Here is a 24,099-nt window from a genome sequence, read left to right on the forward strand (position 1 = left end):
TTTGAGGAAAAAACAAAAAGGTGAAAGTGTGAGTGCTGGTTGCCTGGCAACTTGGTGGTGGGGGGGGCTCTAATAAAGGAATCGGTGTCATTACAGACATCTGTGCTGACAGAGGAAGGGGCTGGCAAGGACGGGGGGTGGAGGGGGGGTGAGTGGCTGACAAAAAGCCTCCTAAGCATTCGCCTCTTCTCCAACCATCTCATGTAGTTCAGTGCCCTAGTCCTGGGAGACAGACTGGCTTGAGAAAGACCTAATTGAGGGAGGGCAAGGCGATGGATTTTTCTCCACACTCCGTGTGCACTCACTATACTGAACTTGCACACAAACTGATTATTACATGAACTAAAACTGAAGGGTGCAGTGGGGAGAGCGTAGGCAGAGCACAGGGCCCAGTCTTCACCCTCACAGTTGGGTAACGCTGGGCAGTTACGCTACGTCTTTATCCGCCGTCTCTGCCTGTGTAAAGAGGGGATGCTACTGATCTTCTCACAGGCCTGTCTGGAAGATGAGCCACCATAAATGAAAGCACCTGCTTCAGCGGTCAACACGGCCACCAGCCAAGAAACGGCAGTTACCCCTCTCCTTGATAAGCGCAGACAATGTCGATGATAAAGGGACAATGTTCATAAGGGGCTGGGCCTAAATGCAGTCACCCAACACAACCTCCAGGTCGATACTCTCACACCTAAGTGGCTCTACTGCATCAAATCCTTTTCTGGGGGAAGAGGCTAGGTCTTTAAAAGCACAGTCAAGGGCGCCTGGGTGGCTCAGTTGGTTAAGCGACTGCCTTCGGCTCAGGTCATGATCCTGGAGTCCCGGGATCGAGTCCCACATCGGGCTCCCTGCTCAGCAGGAAGTCTGCTTCTCCCTCTGACCCTTTCCCCTCTCATGCTCTCTCTCTATCTCATTCTCTCTCTCAAATAAATAAATAAAATCTTTAAAAAAAAAAAAAAAGCACAGTCAAAGGTTCTGTCTTTGGGAGAACCCTCCACTCATTTCACCTTCAGTCTGGTTTTGATCTCGACCTGCTACCTGAATGGGATCTTATCAAACCTTTACTATATTCTCAGCAATGAACTCGACACACCACATCCTGAGAGAGCTCTGAGACAGGCATAATAATTCTCAAGGTGCAGATGAGGAGACCAAGGTGCTCCCAGGCTAAATGTGTTCACCGAGGGACAGGTAAAGCTACGTCAGGGTTTGAATCTAGCTGATCAACTTCCAAAGCCTGTGCTCTAGACCGCCATACAATTCTCTCTCCTTGATATGGGGGAGGCGGGTGGGGTGGTGGTAAAAAGGGACCGAGTCCCACGTGCTAAGAGTGGTATGCTGAAACAACGAGTTTTAGCTTTCTGCCTTACTACCGCCCCCCTCCCTGCCTCCACCACTGCACTTGGCTCTAACCACTTCCTAACCTTCTGGGGCTCTGCACAGGTCAGGCCTTCAATGCTGGAACACCCCTCCTACCCTACTCTTCACTGACTGATGCATACTCCGCATTCTTTAGGAGCCTGCGGAGAGGTCAGCCCCTTCTTGGGGAAGCCTTCCCTGAACACCAAGCGTGGTTCAGGCTCCCCCTGCATGTGCTCCCTAGGACACTGGCCCTCCCGGATGAGATGGCAGCAGGAGAAGATGGCGTCACTGGTCTTCTCGAAGCACCCAAGGCTGGATCTAGTGCCTCACACCTAGTGAGCTCAAGAAATACTGTGAACTTAAGAACCTAAGTGGCTCCTTAGCATCTACATTTTTAAATACTTATTTTAAAATAATTAGAGTCATAGGAAGTTGGAAAAATAGTGCAGAGAAATCCTGTGTACCCTTCACCCAGTTTTCTCCAAGTTATACCACCAAAGCTCCCTCATGCTACCTCCCCCACCTTTATAATCACACCTACAGCCTGCCCCTTCCCTAACCTCTGGCAAACACTAATCTGTTTAGCACATCTATTAATACTGTTATTTTGAAAGTGTTGTGTAAGTGGAATCGTATAGTATGGGACCTTTTAGAATTGGCTTTTTTTCCCTCAGCACGATGACCCTGAGGTCCATCATTAATGTGTGCATCAAGAGTTCGCTCCTTTACATTGCTGAGTAGTAGTCCATGGGGTAAGTGTGCTTACCCACTCACCAACTCAGGGACATCTGGATCGCTTCCAGTTTTTGGCTATTACAAATAAAGCTACTATGAACATCTGTCTACAGGCCTCTGCGTGGGCATAATTTTTGTTTCTCTAAGATAAACACAGAGGAGGACAATTTCTAGATCTTACTAGGAAGTGTTTGCTTAGGAAACTGCCAATGTTCTTGAATGGCTGTACCATTTTACATTCCCACCAGCAATGGATAAGACATTGAGTTTCTCTGCACCCTCTCAGCATTTGGTATCATTTCTATTTTTAATTTTAGCCAATGAAGGATTTCATTGCTTAATTTCCATTTCCCTAATGGCGCTGAATACCTTTTCATGTGCTGTGTGCCATCTGTGTATCCTTTTAGTGTGCTATCTCTTCACATCCTCATCCTATTTTCTAATTGTTTTTTTTTTTTTAACCTGTAGAGTTTTGAGTGTTCTAGATCTTTCTAGATATGACTGCTCTGTCAGGAGTGTGGTTTGTAAACATTTTCTCCCAGTCTGTAGTTTATGTTCTCATTCTCTTAACAGGGTCTTTCATAGAGCAAAACATTTTTAATTTTGATGAAGAACAATTTAACCATGTCTTTCTGTTAAAGATTGTGCTTTTAGTGTCCTGCGAACGCTTCAGCAAGCCCTAGATTCAGAAGATTTTCTCCTCTGAGTTCTATGGTGTTGTAGCATTAGGTTTCACATTTAAATCTGTGATCCCATTTGCGTTACCAGCTCACATTCGTTCTGAGCCCTGGGCTGGGACCCTTGCCGAACTCATTATTATTACTGTTGTTACTGCTATTATTTGGTAGATTCCTTGGGATTTCCTATCTGGACCATTATGTCATCTGCAAACATGAACTGTTTTATTTCTTCCTCTCTTATCTGTATCCCTTTTATTTCTTGTCTTAATGTGGTAGCAAAATGTTCAGTACCATGCTGAATAAGAGTGGTGAAGAGTGGATACCTATGCCTTGTTTCTAAGGGGGAAAGCACTCAGCAGCTAATTTTAAATAAATCACTTCTGCCGGTATGATGATGAACCCATAAAATACCACCTAGGTACTAACAAACTATTCTCTAGTTGAAGGAAAGACATCAAAGTCTCAATCATGAGCAATCTCTTATAGTCTGAACCCAGAGGCCTCATTTCTATTGCTGTATGTTCACATTTCCAATAAAGCCAAGGCTGGGACCTTTTTTTTTTTTTCTTTTACAGTTTATTGAGATATATTTCACATATTATAAAATTCATCCAGTTAAAATATACAGTGCAATGGTTTTTAGATGTTCACAGAGTGTGCAAATATTCTAGTTAGAATATTTTCTGCACCCCAAGAAGAAACCCTGTACCCGCTAGCAGTCATTCCCTATTCATGCCCACCAATCCCTCCACCTCAGTTCCTGGAAATGACTAATCTACTTTCTGTCTCTATGGATTTGCCTATTCTGGACAATTCACATAAAATCATACAATATGTAGCTCCTCTCGCTTAGTAAAATATTTTCAAGGCTCACACAGGTTGTGACATCCATCAGTACTTCATCCTTTTTTTACTGCTGAATAACATTCAACTGTATGCACGTGTCACTTTGTATATTGGATCATCGGCTGATGGATATTTAGGTTGTTTCCACTTTTTGGCTAGTATGAACAATACCATGGACATTCACGTACAGAAGTTGTACGTGATTATGTGCACAAACAAGTACTATTTCACTGTGGTTTGGAGTTCCATTTCCCTAATGATTAATGATGTTGAGCATCTTTTCACATGCTCATGGACCAGTAGAACCATTTATAAATTGGGTTGTCTTTTTATTACTGAGTTGTGAGGGTTATGCATTCTGAATACAAGTCTATTATCAACTATGATTTGTAAATGCTCTCTCCCATTCTGTGGGTTATCTTTTCACTTTCTTGACTGTCCTTTGATGCACAAAAGGTTTTCATTTTGACAAAGTCCACTTTGTACTTTTGGTGTTGTATCTAAGACACTACTGTCAAGGTCATGAAGATTTATTCCTGTTTTCTTCTAGGAGTGTTATAGTTCTCTTATGCCTAGGTCTATGATCCATTTTAAGTCAATTTCTGTGTGAGGAAGGGGTCCAGCTGCATTCTTTTGCCTGTGGATATAGAGTTGTTCCAGCATCATTTGAAAGGACTATTGTTTCCCCATTGAATTATCTTGGCACACTTGTTGAAATCAATTGCCCATGGATGTACGGGTTTATTTCTGGATCTTAATTCTATTCCCTTGGCTTTATATGTCTATCCTTATTCTAGTACCACACTGTCTTGATTACTGTAGCTTTGTAGTAAGTTTTGAAATTGGAAAGTGTGAGTCTTCTTTTTTTCTTTTTCAAAATTGCTTTAGTTATTCTGGTTCTCTTGCATTTCCATATGAATTTTAGGATCAGCTTGACAATTTCTGAAAACAAAAACAAAAACCCCAGAAAACAAAAAACCTGCGAACAAGAAACTCTGGGATTGGGATTGCATTAAATATGTAGATCAATTTGGAGAACACTGCCCATATTAAGCCTACCTATCTATGAACACAGAATGTCTTTCCATTATTTAGATCTTAATTTCTTTCAAAAATGTTTTGTTAGTTTTCAGTGTACAAGTTAACTTCTGTTCAATTTATTCTTAAGTGTTTTTTCTTTGGGGGTTATTATAAATGGGATCATTTCCTTAATTTTCAGATTGTTCACTGCTAACATAAATACAATTGATTTTTGTTTTTTTGATCGTGTATCCTGCGACATTGCTGAACTTGTTTATTTTAAAAGTTTTTTTAGAGGATTCCTTCAGATATCCTATATGAGGATCTCATGTAATTGGCAAACAGTTTGTTTTACATCTTCCTTTTTAATCTAGATACTTTTCCTTTTTCTCGAGTGATTGTCCTGGCTAGAATCTCAAGTATGATGTTGTATAAAAGTAACAAGAGCAGACATTCTTGTCTTCTTCCTGATCTTAGGGGGGAAAGCATTTGGTTTTTCTCCATTAAGTAGGATATTAGCTGTGGGCTTTCTGCAGATGCTATTTATTAAGTAACTCCTATTGCTAAATCCTTTTATCATGAAAGGGTGTTGGATTTTGTCAAATGCTTTTTCTCTATTGAAATGAACATGTGGTTTTTGTCCTTCTATTTATGTGGTAGGTTACACTAACTTATTTTCAGATGTAAAACCAACCATTTCTGGGATAAATTTCTTTTGGTCATGGTATATAATCCTTTTTCTACGTTGCTGGATTTGTTTTGCCAGTATTTTGTTGAGGATTTTAAAATCTGTATTCAAAAGGGATACTGGTTTGTAGTTCTCTTGTGAGGTCTTTGGTTTTGGTATCAGGGCTTCACAGATCCAAACAAGGTCCAACACTGTATTTAGTTGACATAACTCTTTTAATAACAGCCCCACTCTCCCTTTTTTCCTCATGCCATTCATTTATTTGAAAACGAAAACAGGGTTAACTTATCCCGTAAAAAATTTTCATGTTCCAGTTTTGGCTGGAATACATGTATCCTCATGTGTCTATTTAACTCATTCTTCTATCCTTCATGCTTCTTTTAATCTGGGAGTTATATCTACATCCAGGCTGCTGTGTAATTACGATTGCATCATATTTGAAGACACTTAATGTCTGGCTATCCCATTTTTAGTGTTAAGATTGATCTATGGGCTCAGGTGCTAGCAGTCTGATCTATTCATTATAAAGTTCTCCATCAACCTATTACCTAAGGGTTTTAGCAAACATTGACGATTTGTGCCTAGGTACGTTATTTCAGGAGAAGTTGTGACATGGTTATTTTTGATTCTTTCGGTTCTTCCAAGGCTAGGAATTTTAATCTTCATAATTATAAACTCCAGGCCTGATTCCCAGTTAGGGTGGCAGAGCCTCCAGGTGCCACTGTGGAAGCCCTGGGGGGATTTTTGCTTGCCACCTGGTTGGAGGGTCCTCACAGCACTTGAGGCAGATGCCAGAGACTCTGCACGTTCTACATAATGAATTCTACATTAGAAGAATGACCTGCATCCCACACAACCTTCAAAAGTCTTGTTAGGTATTCAGGGAGGCGTAAAGCCTTCATAAATTACCCAAATCTAATGAGACACTGTCCATCTAATATTTTGTTTGCCATTCTCCTAAGAACTGGTCATCATTTCTGAAAAGTCATGTTAGTAACAGCAATACAGTTTATACTATCTGAGTTTTGCTCCAATACATCTGTATATGCCAGCTTCTGTTATTGTCAAATTCAACATAATTCCATATACAAGTGCAAATGTCTGACTAAATTTTCCAGTGTAACTGTGCTCAGTCATCTACACAATCAAATAGACATTATCTTACTAATTACTCTCTATTTCTCATTTATATTATAGTTAGGACTTTATACTGATTCCTTTTGAAGTGTGCATTCAATTAGATTATCTGTGAATTTCATCTCAAGAGAAGTAAACGAGATTTCACAGAATATTTGTTTTGACATGGGCAGTGAGTCTGAAAGAGCTGAGAATTACTATCTACTTAAAGTGTAAAAATCCACCCCAACCCCCTTGATTGCTGTCCAGCGCTTGTTCTTCAGTCTCGCCACCATATTCTGGCTACATCACAGCAGAGCACTGCAGTGGGATTTGACACTTGAACTGCAGCCCTGGCCCTGCCTCTTTATTAGTGGCTGGTGACCTCAGGCAGGTCATCTTACCTCTGTTCCTGTCTATAAAATAAGGTTAGATCAGACAAGCTGTTCCCAACCCTTCAACTACTTTTTATTATTCAACCTCCCCATAGGATTTCCGAAGAGTGCCAAAGAGACGTACCAATTGTTATTTATTGTAATAAATTGATTTCCCATTTTTTTTTAACTAATCAAAGATACAAAACTGCAAAACAGGATAAAATAACAGTGGTAGTGAACACTTACTGAGTGCTTATTATGGCCCCACAGTGAACCCCGAGGCCCCAATTACTACCACGCTGGGGATTCCACAATGGGAAGCGCTATCTCAGCCAAAGACTAAGGTCTTCCGCTGGTTCTTGTCTCTTTCCTCAGAGCACGAGAGTCTCCTGTCGTAGATGCTGCCACCCTAACCTGCTAAGATCCTGGATGAGACATGCTCATACCCCATGCTGTTTTGGAAAAGTTCTGAAGTTGTCAACGAGGTTAGGTGACTACCATGAATGAAATGAAACAGGCAAGACAGTTGGCCTACATCCCCTCTGGGAAGGTACTTCTGCATCTGCATTTCCCTGAAATGCCTAGCCCTGGTCCCTGCAACCCGAAGAAGCTGGGTAGTTAGGGTGACTAGGAGTCGCACCAGAACTCTCTGCTCCACTTACGTCTCCATCCACCAAGACTCTGACAATCTGTTGCAGACACATGGAGGCCAGAGAGGGGGCCAGGTGGCAGGATGGCTATGGCTAGAATCTGGTAGAAGCACGGGCTGGCTGCCCGCTGGGGGCTCTGTACTCACCAGGGAGGCTGCCGGCTCGTGTGTGGGTGCTGTGGCTGAATTCGGAGGGGGTCCACCTCTCTGGCAGTGGCAGGTGGAAACTCCTGGTGGGGACTGCTGACGCTAGCCTTGTCCCAGGGCTCATGGATAGGTGTGATGATTCCAGACACAATGCGAGACCGAAGTTCCTCACTGTTCTTGTAGGTCCTGTAGGAAGGAGACGAGGTGGCAACTGCTGGCACCTGGCTGGCAACCCCGTACACACTGTTGTGGCGGCGGCAACGGCGGCCCTGACAGCTCTTGGCTTTGCGCTTGGGCTGTTTGCAAGGGTGGGAATGGGCCGCCCGGCGGACCTGCGTGAGGGGGGCAACAGCCCGGTGTCGTCGCCGAGATTTGGGCCTAAGCTTCTTAGGCATCTGAGTTGCCCCTCCTCACTCACCACCCCATCAGAAAGAGGTGACGGTGCAGGGGCACAGGGCCTGGACTGGCTGCTCCTCCGTACCTGCCCAGCCCTATCCTCAGTCTCATTGTGTGTTCGTCACGTGTCATGGGAAGGGTCACGGATGGCCAAGGCTCTTAGGGAGATGAACCAGGTTCCTGGCCCAGGTAGGCAGGGCTCTTGAGGGCTCAAGGTCCAGTTCTGTCACCAACTCAGAACCGTCAGGAGGCTGCGCTGGGCCTCTTTTTGTCTGCCTGTGACAGCCAAGCATTGTGAGCTGTAGCTGAGGTGTTGAGGCAGGATGAGGTAGCGATGAGTGGGTGGTGCTCTAGAATTCCTAAAAATCTGGTGTTTTAAAATGAGCCATATCCTGGGCCAAAAAGCAAATCTTAAAAAACTGAAACTGTACAGAGTATGTTCTCTGACCATATGGAATCATACTAAACATCAAAATAGAAAGAAGTCTCTAAATACATGGAAATTAAGCAACCCAATTCCAGATAACCCTCAGGTCAAAGAGGAAGACATAAAAAAAAAAAAATACAAAGCACTGACTAAAAATAAATACCTAACATATTAAAATATGTGGGATGGAGGTGCCTGGGTGGATCAGTTGGTTGAGTGGCCGACTCTTGATTTCGGCTCAGGTCATACCTCAGGGTTGTGAGATTGAGCCCAGCATTGGGCTCCCAGCTCAGCAGGTCATCTGCCTGGGATTCTCTCCCTCTCCTTCTGTCCCTCCCCCAACTTGTGCACTCTCTCTCTAAAATAAATGTAAAAATCTTAGAAAAAACTATGTGAGGATATGGCTAAAATACTGTTGAGAGGAAACTTCATAGCGCTAAATGCTTATATTGGAAAAGAGGAAAGAAATCGATAATCAAAATTCTGACCTCAAGAACCTAGAAGAAGAGCAAATTAAACCAGAAGCAAGGCTGAAGTAAGGAAATAATAAAGAATAAAAATCAATAAAAGAGAAAAATAGGAAAATGAGAGAGAAAATTAAATTAAAAAACTGGTTCTTTCAAAAAATGAATAAAATTGACAAACTTCTAGCAAGATTGGCAAACACAAAAAGAGAGAAGACACCAATCACCAATATCAAGAATGCCACGGGATATTACAACACATGTATTGCCACTGGAAGGATAGTGAGAGAATGCTAACAGTAACTTCAACAACTTAGAACAGACCAATTCTTCAAAAACCACAAACTAACAACTCAGCCAAAATAAAATAATCTAAAGAGTTCTACTACAGTAACAAAATTCATACCTAAGCATCCAAAACAAGAACTCTCCAGAGCCAGATGATCTCAGTGGAGAATGCTACCAAACACTTAAAGAAGAATTAACACCAATTTACAGTTATTTCCAGAAAACAGGAGAGGAAGAAACATTTCCTAACTCATTTTATGAGGCCTGGATTGCCTCATATATATCAAAGCCAGACAAAAGAGAGCATAAAAAACAAAACTACAGACATGCATTTCCCATGAACTTGGATGTGCAAATGCTCAACAAAGTACTAACAAGTTGAATTAAAAAATATATAATAAAAAGAATCATATACCCCAGGATTCACTGTTGGTATGCAAGGCCGGTTCACTATTCACAAATCCCTACCATATCAATAAGCTAAGAAAAATCGTATGAGCCTACCAACTGATGCAGAAAATGCATCTGACAAAGTCCAACATGCAAATCCATTCATGATAAAAACTCTCAACAAACTAGGAAAAGAAGGGAACCTCTTGAGCTTCATAAAGAACACCTACAAAAACCTACAGTTAACAAAATACTTAAGAGGGGTGCCTGGGAGGCTCAGTTGGTTAAGTGTCTGCCTTCGGCTTGGGTCATGATCTCCAGGTCATGGGATCGAGCCCCACGTCGGCCTCTCTGCTCAGCAGGGAGCCTGCTTCTCCCTCTCCCTCTGTCAGTTGCTCCCCCTGCTTGTGTGCGCCCTCTCTATGTCAAATAAATAAATAAAAACCTTAAAAAAAAAAACCCCACAATAATATACTTAATAATGAAAGACCTGAGTTGACTAGAGGATATTTCTGAAGCTAAGTGGGAGGGAGAGACCTGGGAGTAGGAAAGGAGGGAACAAAAGCTGAGCTATGACTTTTTTCCCCCTTTTAAGGTTTACTGGAATGGGAATAGAGGTAAAAGTCTTACAAATTAAGTTTGTTTCCCTTTAACTGGGAAGACACCAAACAGGTAAAAGTGGCAAATATGGATTGTATTCCCAAATGGTTTAGGTGGTATGTTCTTGGGACCTTAAATACTGAGTTTTGGAACACATATATACGGAGCAATAATGATACAATAACTAATATTTACTGAGCACTTACTATGTGACAGGCACTGTCCTAAGTCCTTCACAACCATTAACTAAGTAAGTTTTCAGAACACCTATTAGTTACAAATCCAGTAAATAAAGTCAGAATTTGAATGAAAATAACATTAAAAATAACGAAAGATTGAATACTTTGCCTCAGACTGGGAACATGGCAAGGATGTTCTTTCTCACCACTCTCAAATAACATAACACTGAAGTTCTAGTCATCGCAATAAAGCAATAAATAAGAAAGAAGAAAAAATATAAAGATTAGAAAGAAAAGAATAAAACTTCCCTTTTTGCAGATGACATGATAGTCTACCTTGAAATTCCCAAGAAATCTACAAAAAAACCTCCAAGAACAATGAGTTCAGCAAGGTGACCGCATAAAAGATCAACACACAAAAATAAACTGCATTTCTATATACTAACAATGAATATTTGAAAATCAAAACTAAGAGCAGAACACAATTTATAATCACCCCCCTCCTCCAGAAAAGAAACAGCAAAAACATGTTCAGGATCTACATGCTGAAAATTACAAAATGATGATGAAAGAATTCAAGTAAGACTTATAAACGGAGATACCGTGTTCATAGTAAAAATGTCAATTTTCCCCATTATAGGTTTAATGATCTATAGGCTTAATGCAACTCCCAGCAAGTTTTTATTGACATACACAAGCTTATCCTAAAGTTAGTACAGAAAGGCATGGGCCCTAGAATAGCTCAGACTATCTTGACAAGATAAGTGGGAGGAATCATTCTACTCAATTTTAAGGTCTACTATGTAGCTACATTAATCAAAACTGAGTGATACTGGCAGAGGGACACACATAAAGATCAATGGGAAAAAAACAGAAAACCTAAAAACAGGCCCACATAAGTACAGACAACTGCTTTTTGAAAAAGTTGCAAAAGCAGCTGAATGAAGGAAGAACAAATGGTGTTGGAGTGCAATTGGACATCCATTGGCAAGGAAATGAATCTCTGTCTAAACCTCACACCTTATATATAAAAATTAACTTAAAATAGACCACAGACTTAAATGTAAAATATAAAACTATAAAAAGCTTAGGAAAAAACGTAAGAGAAAATCTTGGGGCTCTAGAGCTAGGCAAAGCATTCTTGACACCAAAAGCATGATCCATAAAATTGATAAATACTATGAAAATTAAAAACTTTGTGAAAGACCCTGTTAAGAGAATGAAGAAACAAACTACAGGCTGGGAGAAAACATTTATAAGCCATCATCTAAGAAAGGACTTGCATCTAAAATATATAAAGAACTCTCAAATATACAACAGTAAAAGAACTCAAACAATCCAATTAGAAAATGGGCAAAAGACACAGACACTTTGCCAAAGAAGATACACAGATGGCAAATATACACATGGAAAGATGCTCAACATCATTAGCCATTAGGGCAATACAAATTAAAACCATGAGGAAATAATACTACATATCTATGAGAATAACTAAAATGAAAAAGAGTGACAACACCAAATGCTGGTGAAGATGCAGAGAAATGTTATCACTCATACACTGGTGGTGGACATGTAAAACAGTACAGACACTCTGGAAAATCATTTGGCAGTCTCTTAAAAAAACTAAACATGCAACTGCCATTGTGCTCTTGGGCATTTATCACAGAGAAATGAGAATTATGTTCACACTAAGGCCTGTACCTGAATGTCCATAGCACCTTTACTTGTAATAGCAAACAACTGGAAACAACTAGATATCCTTCAAGGAGTGGTACACCCATACCATGAACTACTACTCACCTTTACAATGGAACAAACTATTGATGCATGCAACAACTCAGATGGATGACAACAGCATTATACTGAGTGAGAAGAGCCAATCCCATTAGCTTAAGCTTACATATTGTATGATTCCATTTACTTTTTTTTTTAAGGCAGAGATTTTTTTTTTTTTTAAAGATTTTATTTATTTGTCAGAGAGAGAGAGCATGAGGGAGAATGCACAAACGGGGAGTGGCAGGCAGGGGGTGAAGCAAGATCCCGTCAGAGCAGGGAGCTCAATGTGGGACTTGATCCTAGAGCCCTGGGATCATGACCTTAGCTGAAGGCAGACGCTTAACCAACTGAACCACCCAGGTGTCCCTTAACATTCTGGAAATAAGAAGATTTTAGAGATGGAGAATAAGTGGTTGCCAGGGGGTTAGGGATGGGGAGGGACAGTGGGTGTGGCAATAAAAGGGCATCAAGAGGGATCCTTATGGGGGCAGCTGAGTGTCTCAGTCAGGTTAAACATCTGACTCTTGACTTTGGCCCAGGTCATGATCACAGGGCTGTGAGATCGAGCCTCGCATCTGGCTTCATGCCTGCTTGAGATTCTCTCTTTCCCTGTCCCCTTGTCTCTCCCAACCCTCTCTAAAAAAGAAAAAAAAAAAAAGAGGGATCCTTAGATGTTAAAAAGTTTCTGTATCATTTTATCAATGTCAATATCCTGGCTATAATATCTAGTACAGTTTTGTACAATGTGATCACTGAGGTAAAATGTATAAGGGATACAAAGAATCTCTGTATTATTTCTTACAACTGCATTTAAGACTACAATTATCTCAGAATAAAATTTTTTGTTTTAATTTTTAAGTAGGCTCCACGGCCAGCATGGAGCTCAACACTGGGCTTGAACTCATGACCCTAAGATCAAGACCTGAGCTGAGATCAAGAGTTGGACCCTTAACAAACTGAGCCACCCAGGTGCCCCTCAAAATAAAAAGTTTAATTAAAAAATACATTTTTATTATATAACCATAAGATAAACTGAGAATACTAGATCAGTGCTTTCAAGTTTTCGCTCACATAGAAGGGGGCCCAAGGAGAGTGAGAGAGAAAGCCCAGGGACTTCAATTTCCTGCCCTTACCCTTTCCACCAGAGCAATTTTACTCTAATTTAATATGTCAATCCTAAAGAACACTGTGAAGAAAGAGTTCCGTGATTCAGAAGTGTAACACGTGCAATGGCTTGGAAGATCTAAGGGCCTATGGTCTCTACATCCCTACAACAATCAGGTTCTTGCTCAGAACACAGAACTCTGGGGACCCTGCTGCTTCCCTGATCAAGTTGGGCGGAAGGGGTAAATCTAAATCCTCTTTCCTTTCAATCAGATGAGCTGTGTGTGATACAGCTGGAAGGCCTCTGATCTCCTATGTAGGATATGTGTTTACCTGCAGAACTCAAGTCTGAAGTTCTTGCACAATTTCTAAGCCTTAGTAGCACTGCCATTTTGGTAGCAGCAAAAGACAGCTATAGCCTGTCATCCTGCAAGGGCAGAACCAGAAGGGGCAGGGCAGAAAGCAACGGGTTTATACTCCTTAGCAAATCAGTTTGCTCACCGAGGGGCACAAATTCCCACCTAGTGTGGATGAGACATGCCATGATGACCTAACAAGGAGGGCTGGATGGGGGAAGGTGACTAGAGACATGCAGTTCAGTGTTGCTGGCAGTACGATGGAGCAGGGAGGGAGGACCATCAGGTCAGGTATGGATCAGGAGGCAGATCCATACCCCAGTTCTCAGAGCCTCAGTTTCCATGGAGATGGTGCCCGGTGATGAGATATTTTTCCCTTTGTATGTTTACTAAGAGCTGCTGCACCAGCCCTGAGCACTCTGGGCTGACATCTCGTTTTGTTCTCAGAACACCCTGAGGTAGTACTGTTGGTCCCGCATTTCAGTCATCAAAAAAACAAAACACTCCCCCAGGACAAAACCCCAACAAATGTACTAAATAAATAAATAAATAAATGGAGACACTCACCGTTTCTCTCAGTACTGCTAAGGGAACTAAATGCTATAATGAGCATGTAGAGCCTAGTACAGGACCTGGGTTCTTCCACAGGTTTCATCACCTTCTCTTGCAATACAATTCCAGAACGAAGAAGTCAAGAGAAAGGCTCCGTCCTTTCCTTACCCACTTTAGGGGTGCAGGGATCATGGAGTGGGCAGCACCCGGAACAGCAGCTCGGGCTGCTCCCTGGGCTGGCCTCACTGCACTCATTCCACTGCCCACCATATGCAGAACAGGCCCAGGCCCTGCCCTCAAGGAGATCACAGGCCAGGGTGGGGAAGACCATCTCTAATCATAAAATACCCACTTATTAAATGCTTAAAACGGTGTTATGAAACCTCAAACATGGTGGGGGGGGCAGGAGAGGCTTTTCTGAGGAACTGATGTTTCAATGGGAACTGAAGGAAGAACAGGAGTTGATTGTGTGAGGAGATCAGGGAGAGTGCTCTAGGCACGGGGGAGAGATCTGAAGGGGGTGGGGCATGGTGGCCCGTGACCCAGGCATAGCAACTAAGGGGGAAGTGGTATGGGACAGGGTTGCAGGGGTTAGGCTTTAGGCCTCATCAAGGATTTTGTTCTTTATCCTAAGAGCACACAACATTCACTGGAGGGTTCTGACTATTTTTCAGATTAAAAAAATTTTTTTAATTGTGGGAAAATACATATAAAATTTACCAACATAACCATTTGTTAAGTGTATAGCTCAGTGGTGTTAAATATGCAGATTACTGCATAATCACCACCACCACCACCACCCATCTTCTGAACTTTCCATCTTGCAAAACTGAAACTCTGTACCCAGTAAATAATAACGCCCCATTCTCCATTTTCCCAGCCCTGGCATCCACTATTTTACTATCTCTATGAATCTGACTACTATAGGTATCTCATCTAAGTGGAATCATAAAGTGTTTGTCTGCTTGTGAGTGGTTTATTTTGCTTAGCATAATGTCCTCAAGGTTATTCCATGTGGAAGCATATGTCCAGCTTTTCCTTCCTTTTTAAAGCTGAATAACTGTAGGTATAGACCACATCGTATGTATACCACTGTACATATATACTACATTTTGTTTATCCATTCACCTGTTCTAGGTATTCATGGATACCTACATGGCTTCCACCTTCTAGCTATTGTGAATAATGCTTCTATAAATGTGAGTATACAAATATCTATTCTGGACCCTGCTTTCAATGCTACTGGGTATATGCCCAGAAGCACAATTCTTGGATCATATGGTAATTTAATTTTGTGAGGAACCACAACACTATTTTCCATAGTGGCTGCACCATTTTATATTTTCACCAACCCTGCACAAGGATTCCAATCTGTCCACATCCTGGACAACACCTGTTATTTTCTGTTTTTGTTTTTTTGATATTAGCCATCCTAATGTATGTGAGGTGGTATCACTGAAGGATTTCAAGCCAGGGTTTTAACCATGACTACGTTTTAAAAAGGCTGGTCTGACTACTATGTGGGAAATCAACTGAAGGGTGGGGAGCTGGAGTAAAAGTAGGGATCTCCTCATATACAGACTGCACGGAAGAGGGGCAGAGACAAAGGGGTGGCCTCAATCATGGAGGCAGATGGTTTGCAAGTCTGAGAGGAGTGGAGTGGGTTCAAATGGTTATTCCTGATTAGATATAATAAAATGCAACAGGGTTTCTAGGCAGTTCTGACTGTGAATTTACACCGCTGCCAGGCTTCCTCTAAAATCAAGGAGGTCAATGAGGATGGCAAAAAAGTCTTACAATGGAATAAAATGGGAATAATTGGGCCTAACCATGTAACAATTTCATTACACTTGTGGAGAAAGAAGCATTCACCTAAGTACCCTCTGAACATAATACCCTGACTATATACATCCTCAGTGGGACACAGCTGAACAAAAAGAATTGGAAAGAAATTGTATGTGAAACTTTATTTGTTTGATTTATTCTTCGTTGATACTGATGTAGCAGGTCAGAAACTATGTGTGTATTTTAGGATCAAACAAATGAGTAGATATGTTGAAGAGAGGTAAAGTACAGAATAAAAGAGTAAGAATCCCATGGTGTTAGATTAAAAACGAAAGCATCAGTTTAAAATTTAAGAAAAGACTTTAAGGGAAGATTCTAAGCTCTATTCACTCACTGAAAGGGCCTAGAAGCAATGGCATCCTTGGTATTAATGAGCACATTCGGGGCCCAGATTTTGTTTTTTAAATATGATTCCCCACTAACAGAAATCATGGCTCCTTAGAAAACCAGCTGACTTCAAGGCAGGGGCAAAAAAAAGTACAAGGTGAGGCTAGAACATCTTACTGTGTTAGAACGTTATGAAACACTCTACAAATGATGGGGACATGTCAAAAGGACAAAGGAGGCAGCCTAAAAGGGTTCCCACTGGTCAACTGTGGAAGAACTTAAGCATCCAAAGAACAACAGAAACGGACCATAACTTAGGATACAAAAGAATCTTTAAGTCTACACTGGTATTTTAAAAAATAAAAGGGACAGGAAGAATAGAAAACTTTTTTTGTAAAAAAGTGTTCATAAATGTAGAAAGAATGATTAAGATAGAAAGTTACTGTCTTACATTCATCTCTGTAATAACAGACTCAGGCGAGAATCATCGATAGATGCCAAGACTGCTGGATGAAAGACTGCTAGAAGTCTCATGAGTCTCAGAGTACTCATGGTCTGCTGGTATAATCCCACAGATCACTTATTAAACACAAAGGAAAACAGATGCCCTTACTAGAGAGGAAGCTGGCAGACACCACCAAGTGATCAATCAACGAGACAGACATCTGCACCTGATGTGAGACACTGAGGAGAACACAGCCTCACCTATGTAATGCTCTTGTCAAAAATGTTCAGTCTGAATCAAATGATGAGCAAATAACCTAATCTGATCACTAGGAAACAATCTGAACATTCTACATGATAACTGACCTTCAAAAACACCAAAGCCGTGGAAAACAAACATCTAGGAAACTGTTCTGGATTAAATGGAATTAAAGAGCCATGAAAATAAAGGCGATATGGGATCTTTGGTTGGGTAAGAAAGAACCCGCAAATGAAAAACCAAAACACTAGCTAAAAAGGACACTCCAGGATGACTGCAGAAATATCAACATGGACTGTGTATTAAATGATACTCCTGCATCTGCTCTACATTTCCCGAGTGTGAGAACTATGTTAAGATTATATAGGAGGATGCCCTCGTATGAACAAGGAGATACTGCTGAAATATTTAGAGGTGAGATTCACAAAGTCTGGAGATAATTCTCAGGTGGTTCAAAGAACAGACACAGAAAAATTAAGCAAATGTGGCAAAATGTTAAAAACTGGTAAACCTAAGTGATAGGTATATGGGTATTCACCTCATATTTTTAGCAAACCATCTTCTCTGTGGCGTAGCAAATTTCAAAATAAAAAGTCAAGAGAATGAGAAAATAAGCCAGACTGGGAGAAAATCCTGGCAAAACACATATGATAAAAGATTGTTACCCAAAATATACAGAGAACTCTTAAAACTCAACCAACCATGGGCCAGAGACCTTAACAAACACCTCATCTAAGAAGATATGCAGATGGAAAATAAGCATATGAAAAGATGCTCCAGTTGTATGTCATTTGGGAACTGTAAATTAAAACAAGATACTACTACACCCTTATCAGAATGACCAAATCTGAAAAACTAACACCACCAAATGCTGACCAAGATGTGGAGCAACAGGAACTCTCATACATTGCTGGTGGGAATGTAAAATCGTGCTGCCACTATGGAAGACAGTATGGCAGGTTCTTCCAAACATAAACATACTTGAGGCTCTTGGGTGGCTCAGTTGGTTAAGTGTCTGCCTTCAGCTCAGGTCATGATCCGAGGGTCCTGGGATTAAGCCGGCATCATTTTGGTCTTCCTGCTCAGTGGGGAGCCTGCTTCTCCCTCTCCATCTGGCCCCCACCCCCCCCTTGTGCTCTCTTGCTCACTCTATCTCAAATAAATAAATACAATCTTAAAAAAATAAAAAGGTAAACATACTCCCACACTGCCAATAGTGAACCTGAATATAAACTATGGAATCTGGGTGAGAATGTGTACCCACGCAGGTACTTCCATTACAACCAATGTACAGGATGCTGATAGTGGAGGCTGTGTGGGGGTGGCTGGAGGGGAAGGTGTTCATGGGAACTCTCTGCACTAGCTGTTTGATTTTGCTGTTAACCTAAAACTGCTCTAAAAACTGAAGTCCATTTAAAAGAAAAAGTTGAGGTGGAGACCAGATTAGGTACACCTTTTCTCCAGGAGCCTACTAGGACTGACCTCACCGGCCTGACCTCCCCCCTCCCCTGGAGCCACTGCAACACTTATGGACTCTTGCTTACATCGTTCTACTTCATGTGGTATTTCCCATGTGAATCTTCTCTTAAAATAAATTAAGAACAGAAAAGAGAATTTAGACCTTGCAGATAATCTAATCCCACTTCCTTATTTCACAGATGAGGACATGGAAGTCAAGAGAAAGAAAATGTCCAAGTTAGAGGTCTGGGACCTAGGGTCTGGACTCCAGCTCCAGTGCTCCCTCCTTTGTAGCTGACTGCCTTCATGACACAGTACTGGAAGTGACTATGCCCAGGAGACAAAGAGCATTCTATTAACCTTTCTTGATTCTCTGGGCTTCTCCACCCCATTCCATTGTTTCTCTCTTCTTTTTCCCAGGGAAAAGCCATCACTTAGTACCTGTGGAAGTCAGCCAGGTGTTCTGAATCGATATAATCATCCAAATTCAGGGTCAAATCTGATACCTGCTGTGACCCACTTTCCTAGAAAAACGAAAACAGAAAACAAGAAACTGGGGATATTTCTGGACTAATGGGAGAATAACAATTAAATATTCAAGTTAAAGAACTATACATGCACAAAGAAACACACCGGGAATGTCTATAATATGCAAAATACCCTTTTTTTTTTAAGACTTAATTTTATTATGTTAGTCACCATACATCATTACTTTTTGACGTAGTGTTCTGTGATTCATTATTTGCATAACACCCAGTGCTCCATGCAATACATGCCCTCTTTAATACCCATCACCGAGCTAACCCATCCCCCCACCCCCCTCCCCTCTAAAACCCTGTTTGTTTCTCATAGTCCATAGTCTCTCATGGTTCGTCTCCCCCTCCGATTTCCCCCCTTCATTTTTCTCTTCCTACTTTTTTTTTTTAATATAAAATGTATTATTTGTTTCAGAGGTACAGGTCTGTGATTCATCAGTCTCACACAATTCACAGTGCTCACCATAGCACATACCCTCCCCAATATCCATCACCCAGCCACCCCATCCCTCCCACCGCCCCCCCACCACTCCAGCAACCCTCAGTTTGTTTCCTGAGATTAAGAATTCCTCCTATCAGTGAGATCATATGATACTTGTCTTTCTCTGACTGATTTAGCGAAATAACCTTCTGATGCTTGGGGACTGCTCTGATTTAGAAATACTGCCTTTCTCAGGCAGAGCCCAGTAAACCTACTTCCCAGGCTCTTTTGTAGTCTGGGCACGGGCATGTCACTGAGGTGCCAAATGGCCACACGTCTCTGACTTGGGAGGTGGGCAACATGGAAAAGCAGGCCCAGCAAGGGGCAGACATCTTGCTGACGAGGGTAGCAGCAGAGGCATCAACGGCTCATGAGAAGGGGCTCCAGGGCCTGCAGCCTAAGCCAGCACCTCATGCCTGAGTGGTGGCAGCAGCAGCGGTTTCCATGGTGTGGTTTTGAGGCACTGTCTTGAAAGCCCTGCCTTGAACCTGTTTCTCTAGCCCTTCCAACAATTCAATGGCTATCCCAGTTCTTTTAATAAACCAAATCTGTTTAACTAACTTGAGGGAATTCTGTTATTTATAACTAAGAACTCTGACACAAGATGTAAATGTTCGTCAAAACGGAAAGGGGGAAGATGAACACAAGGAAAGAGAAGGAAAAATAAGATAAAAGCAGAGAGGGAGGCAAACCATAAGAACTCTTAACTCTAGGGAACAAACTGAGGGTTGCTGGAGGGGAGGTCGGTGGGGGGATGGGGTAACTGGGTGATGGGCATTAAGGAGGGCACTTGATGTAATGAGCACTGACTGTTATATACAAGTGATAAACCACTGAATTCTACCCTTGAAACTAATAATACAGTATATGTTAACTAAACTGAATTTAAATAAAGGGAAAAAAACCAGGAAGGGATAAATTACGGTATTACAGAATACTACATAGTAGTTAAAATGAATAAGGTATATCTATATGCATTCCCATGTAAAGACCTCCAAAAGATATTGAGTGAAAACAGCCAGGTACAGTGTGATACAGACTGCATGCGACTTTTATATGAGCACACAGGGACAACCAGGGCAAACGTAACAAGAGAGTCCTTGCCCTTGGGGTGCTTACAGTCCAGTGGCAGAAGACAAACATCAAACCAAAGGACCACTAAGTATATAATTGTGGTAAGGACCAGCAAAGAAGTAAAATGATGAATGTAGGGAGGCATAATTTAGATTTTTCTGACAGGTGAGAGTAGGTAGTCAGGACTATACTTTTTGAGGAAGTGAAAAATGAGAAGGAATCAGCAGGGGCTGAAGGGAGGAGGGTGTGTGTGAGGCAGTCCACGGTGCGGGGAAGAGTTTTCCATCCCTGGAAATGAGAACTGTAAGGGCGCCAGGATAGCAGGGAGCTAGGCTTATCTAAAGAACTAAAATAGCCCCTTGGCCTACAGTAAGCTTCTTTCCAACCCTGTTGTCACCGAAAGGATTTACCCTAAATTACGTAATTATTCCCCTGTGATGAAGTCCCTCCCTTGATAATACCAGAAGGTGAACAGCTTTGAGCACAAAGCTTTTCTATATGGAGGACTCCTGTCTTGGTTCCAAAAGTAGGGTCACTGGGTGAAGTCCTCATAAACATTTAAGGCTCTTGATCTGTACTGTTAAACGGGCTGCACAAAGGTGATCCCAATGTCCACTCCCACCAGCAGATGCCAACATGTCCCTGAGACTCACCAGCACATTAATGATCATGCTGTTCTCCACGGTGACAGCCTTCACAAGGAGCTTTCTGGACCCATCCTTAGACTCATACCGGAGGGCATACAGGTCTTTATTGCTATTCCATTCGGCCGGCAGCAGTTCTGATTTCTTATCATTGGGACCTGGCTGAGAAGATACCAGGGTTGAGAGGAGGAAGATCTTCATAGCTCAACACATTGAGCTATGAAGGACCTTGCGGATAATCTAATCCCACTTCCTCATTTCACAGATGAGGACATGGAGGTCAAGAGAAAGAAAATGTCCAAGTTAGAGGTCTGGGACCTAGTCTCTGGACTCCGGCTCCAGTGCTCCCTCCCTTGTAGCTGACTGTCTTCGTGACACAGTACTGGAACCTGTCCAGAATCTGCAGCCTTGGTTCGATAAGAATTTCCTTGCCAATCGCCTGAAGGGATACTGTGAAATTCTAAGACGGTGTTTTTCTAAGTTCAGAACCTGGACCATCTGCAAGAGGATCACCGAAGTGTTGACTAAAAATAAAGATTCCAGCGTACTCCCTTCCAGACTACTGTAGTGGTTTCACAGAAATGATGAACAATTTTCATACACACAAAATGGAGCATATGCACAAGATAAAACATCAGTGGACACCTATGTGCCACCTGCTTAAGAGAACACCGCCACTGCCAAAGCCTCAAGTAGGGTACTCCTAATGAATCTCTCTTATTCCCCTCATGGGTAATCGCTTCTCTGTATTTTTTAAAATGTCTTTACTTTTCCTTATTGCTGTATTACTATTCACACAACCCCAAAAATATATTGCTTCACATGTGTTTGAACTTATATAAATGGCATCACCTTTATCGCTTCCTTTTTTGTCAGTTATTGTGAGATTTCACTGTGTCAACACATTTAACCACGTACGGTGCACTACACGGCGCTCCGTGCAGCACAGTTCACAACTATATGGGGGGGTGGTGTTCGAGCACACTGCCAGGCACACGCTCACTTGCTGATGCCTATGTGGACTGTGTACAGGCCCGCTGTTATAAGCGCCGCTGCTATGAACATTTGTGTATACATCTGCTGGTACACAGGGGGATGCATTTCTATAGCCTATGTGTGGGAAAAGAACTTTTAATTTGTAAGATAAAGTCAAACTGCCTTCCAAAGAGGTACGGATTCCACCAACACTGTATGAGAGTCCTTGTAGTTCCATGTGGTCAGCAACATTGTCACTGTCCAATTTTAAATATTTTTGCCCTCCTGGTGGGTGTAAAAATGCATGACTGTGAGGTGTGAGGTCTTCTTTTTCCTTTTAAACAATCCTAGGGCTTTCCTTCTACACACTCAAGTTTGAGAAATCGGTTTTCAACTATAGGAAAAAGTAACAGAGTGATTTCTAGGTGGGGAAAGATTTCTTAAGATCCACAAAAGAAGAAAAGGATTGTCTTTGAGACTGTTCCAAATTGGAAGCTTCTGTTCAACAACAGACATGGCAACATTAACAGGCAGCCACAGGCTACAAGATGTTTGCCATGGCTACAGATGAAAAAGAATGAGTGACTAGCACATTAAGGGAATGCCTGGAAAATGAACAATAAAAATTGGGAACCCACTTGAAAAACTGGCAAAAGATATGAACAAGCAAAAGAAAGAGCAGGTAACAGTATATAGGGGGCTGTTCAACTTTACCAACACTCAGACAAGTGCAGGTTGAAACGATGAGGTTCCACGTTACACCCATCACACCAGTATTACCCATTTCTCCATTTTTGTTCATGCGGGTGTGGGGGCAATGGGGACCCTCAGACACTGCAGGTGGCCACTTGCACTGCTGTAAACCCTCTGGAAAGCCGTCTGGCAGCATGTGGTGTGCACCGAGGTAAGTGGACAGACACCCTGTGACCCCAAACCTCCATTCCTGGAGGAAACTCTGTGCTCAAAGGCACAGGGGACCTCACAAGGGATCTTCATCACAACCTTGTCATGAACACCAACATGAAGGTGAAATGAAAAAATATGCTCACAGTGGAATACTACATAGGAGTTAGAAGGAACAAACTGGATCAAATTGTAGCATCACAGATAAAGGTAAAAAATAAAACTTAAAATATAACTTAAAAAAATAACTTAAGGGGCGCTTGCATGGCTTAGTCTATTGGGTGCCCAACTCCTGATTTCAGCTCAGGTCTTGATCTCTTGATCTCAGGGTCATGAGTTCAAGCCCTGTGTTGCGCTTGGAGCCTACTTAAAAAAAATTTATATATACATAAAAAACTTAACAGAAGCTAAGAAAAAATGAAAATTCACAGCCTGGTACCATTTATGTAAAAATTTTTTTAAAACACACAAAAGTAATCTATATATTTTTTCATAGATACCGATTTATATGGCTAAACACGGAACAAGTGGATTGGGAAGCTCTGCACTCAGAAGAATATGGTGGGAGGAACTGGAGCAAAGATGAAGAACAATAGCAAAGACAAAGGTCCAGCACTGCAGCCCTTACACACATCAAGGACAATGGGAGGCCAAGAGCAAAGAATCGTGGGTCTCTCCTGTTTGGTCACCCGCTTGGTGCTCAGGAATCCAACGGGGGAAGTGGTCCCAAACACAATTCAAGATGTTGCAACTGGCATGGTTTAAAAGCTGGCTGGATGACAAGGAAACTCACAAGCCTGAAGCAAAGAAAAGGAGAGTGACGAAAAACAAAAATGAAACGAATCAAACCAGTCTGCCAAGTGAGAAAGAGAAACAATCCCTCACCTCCAACTGGGTACATTTCCTGTAACAGGTTTAGTGGATTTAAGGTTTACTTTGGAAGCTAAGATTTTGATAACGTGCCTTTATCTTTGCTCTGTCAGAGGCTTTTGAATTTATATGTATAT

The 24,099-nt window shown here is 41.7% G+C and overlaps 1 protein-coding gene across 1 annotated transcript in view; it reads right to left on the reverse strand.

Annotated features, from left to right (window-relative positions):
- The window catches only part of PSMF1 (proteasome inhibitor subunit 1), a 41,565-nt gene that overhangs the window by 13,203 nt on the left and 4,263 nt on the right, over positions 1 to 24,099 (reverse strand). The window contains exons 3-5 of the mRNA XM_028118695.2: positions 21,224 to 21,376; positions 18,921 to 19,003; positions 7,615 to 7,800 (exon numbers count right to left, since the gene is read on the reverse strand). Coding sequence (XP_027974496.1) covers positions 7,615 to 7,800; positions 18,921 to 19,003; positions 21,224 to 21,376 — 422 coding nt within the window. The remainder of the gene's footprint in view (positions 1 to 7,614; positions 7,801 to 18,920; positions 19,004 to 21,223; positions 21,377 to 24,099) is intronic.

This window comes from Eumetopias jubatus, unplaced genomic scaffold (genome assembly GCF_037043125.1).
Source record: "Eumetopias jubatus isolate StellerSeaLion01/CBP00866 unplaced genomic scaffold, mEumJub1_p1.0 scaffold_9, whole genome shotgun sequence".
In the NCBI taxonomy this organism is placed as follows: domain Eukaryota; kingdom Metazoa; phylum Chordata; class Mammalia; order Carnivora; family Otariidae; genus Eumetopias; species Eumetopias jubatus.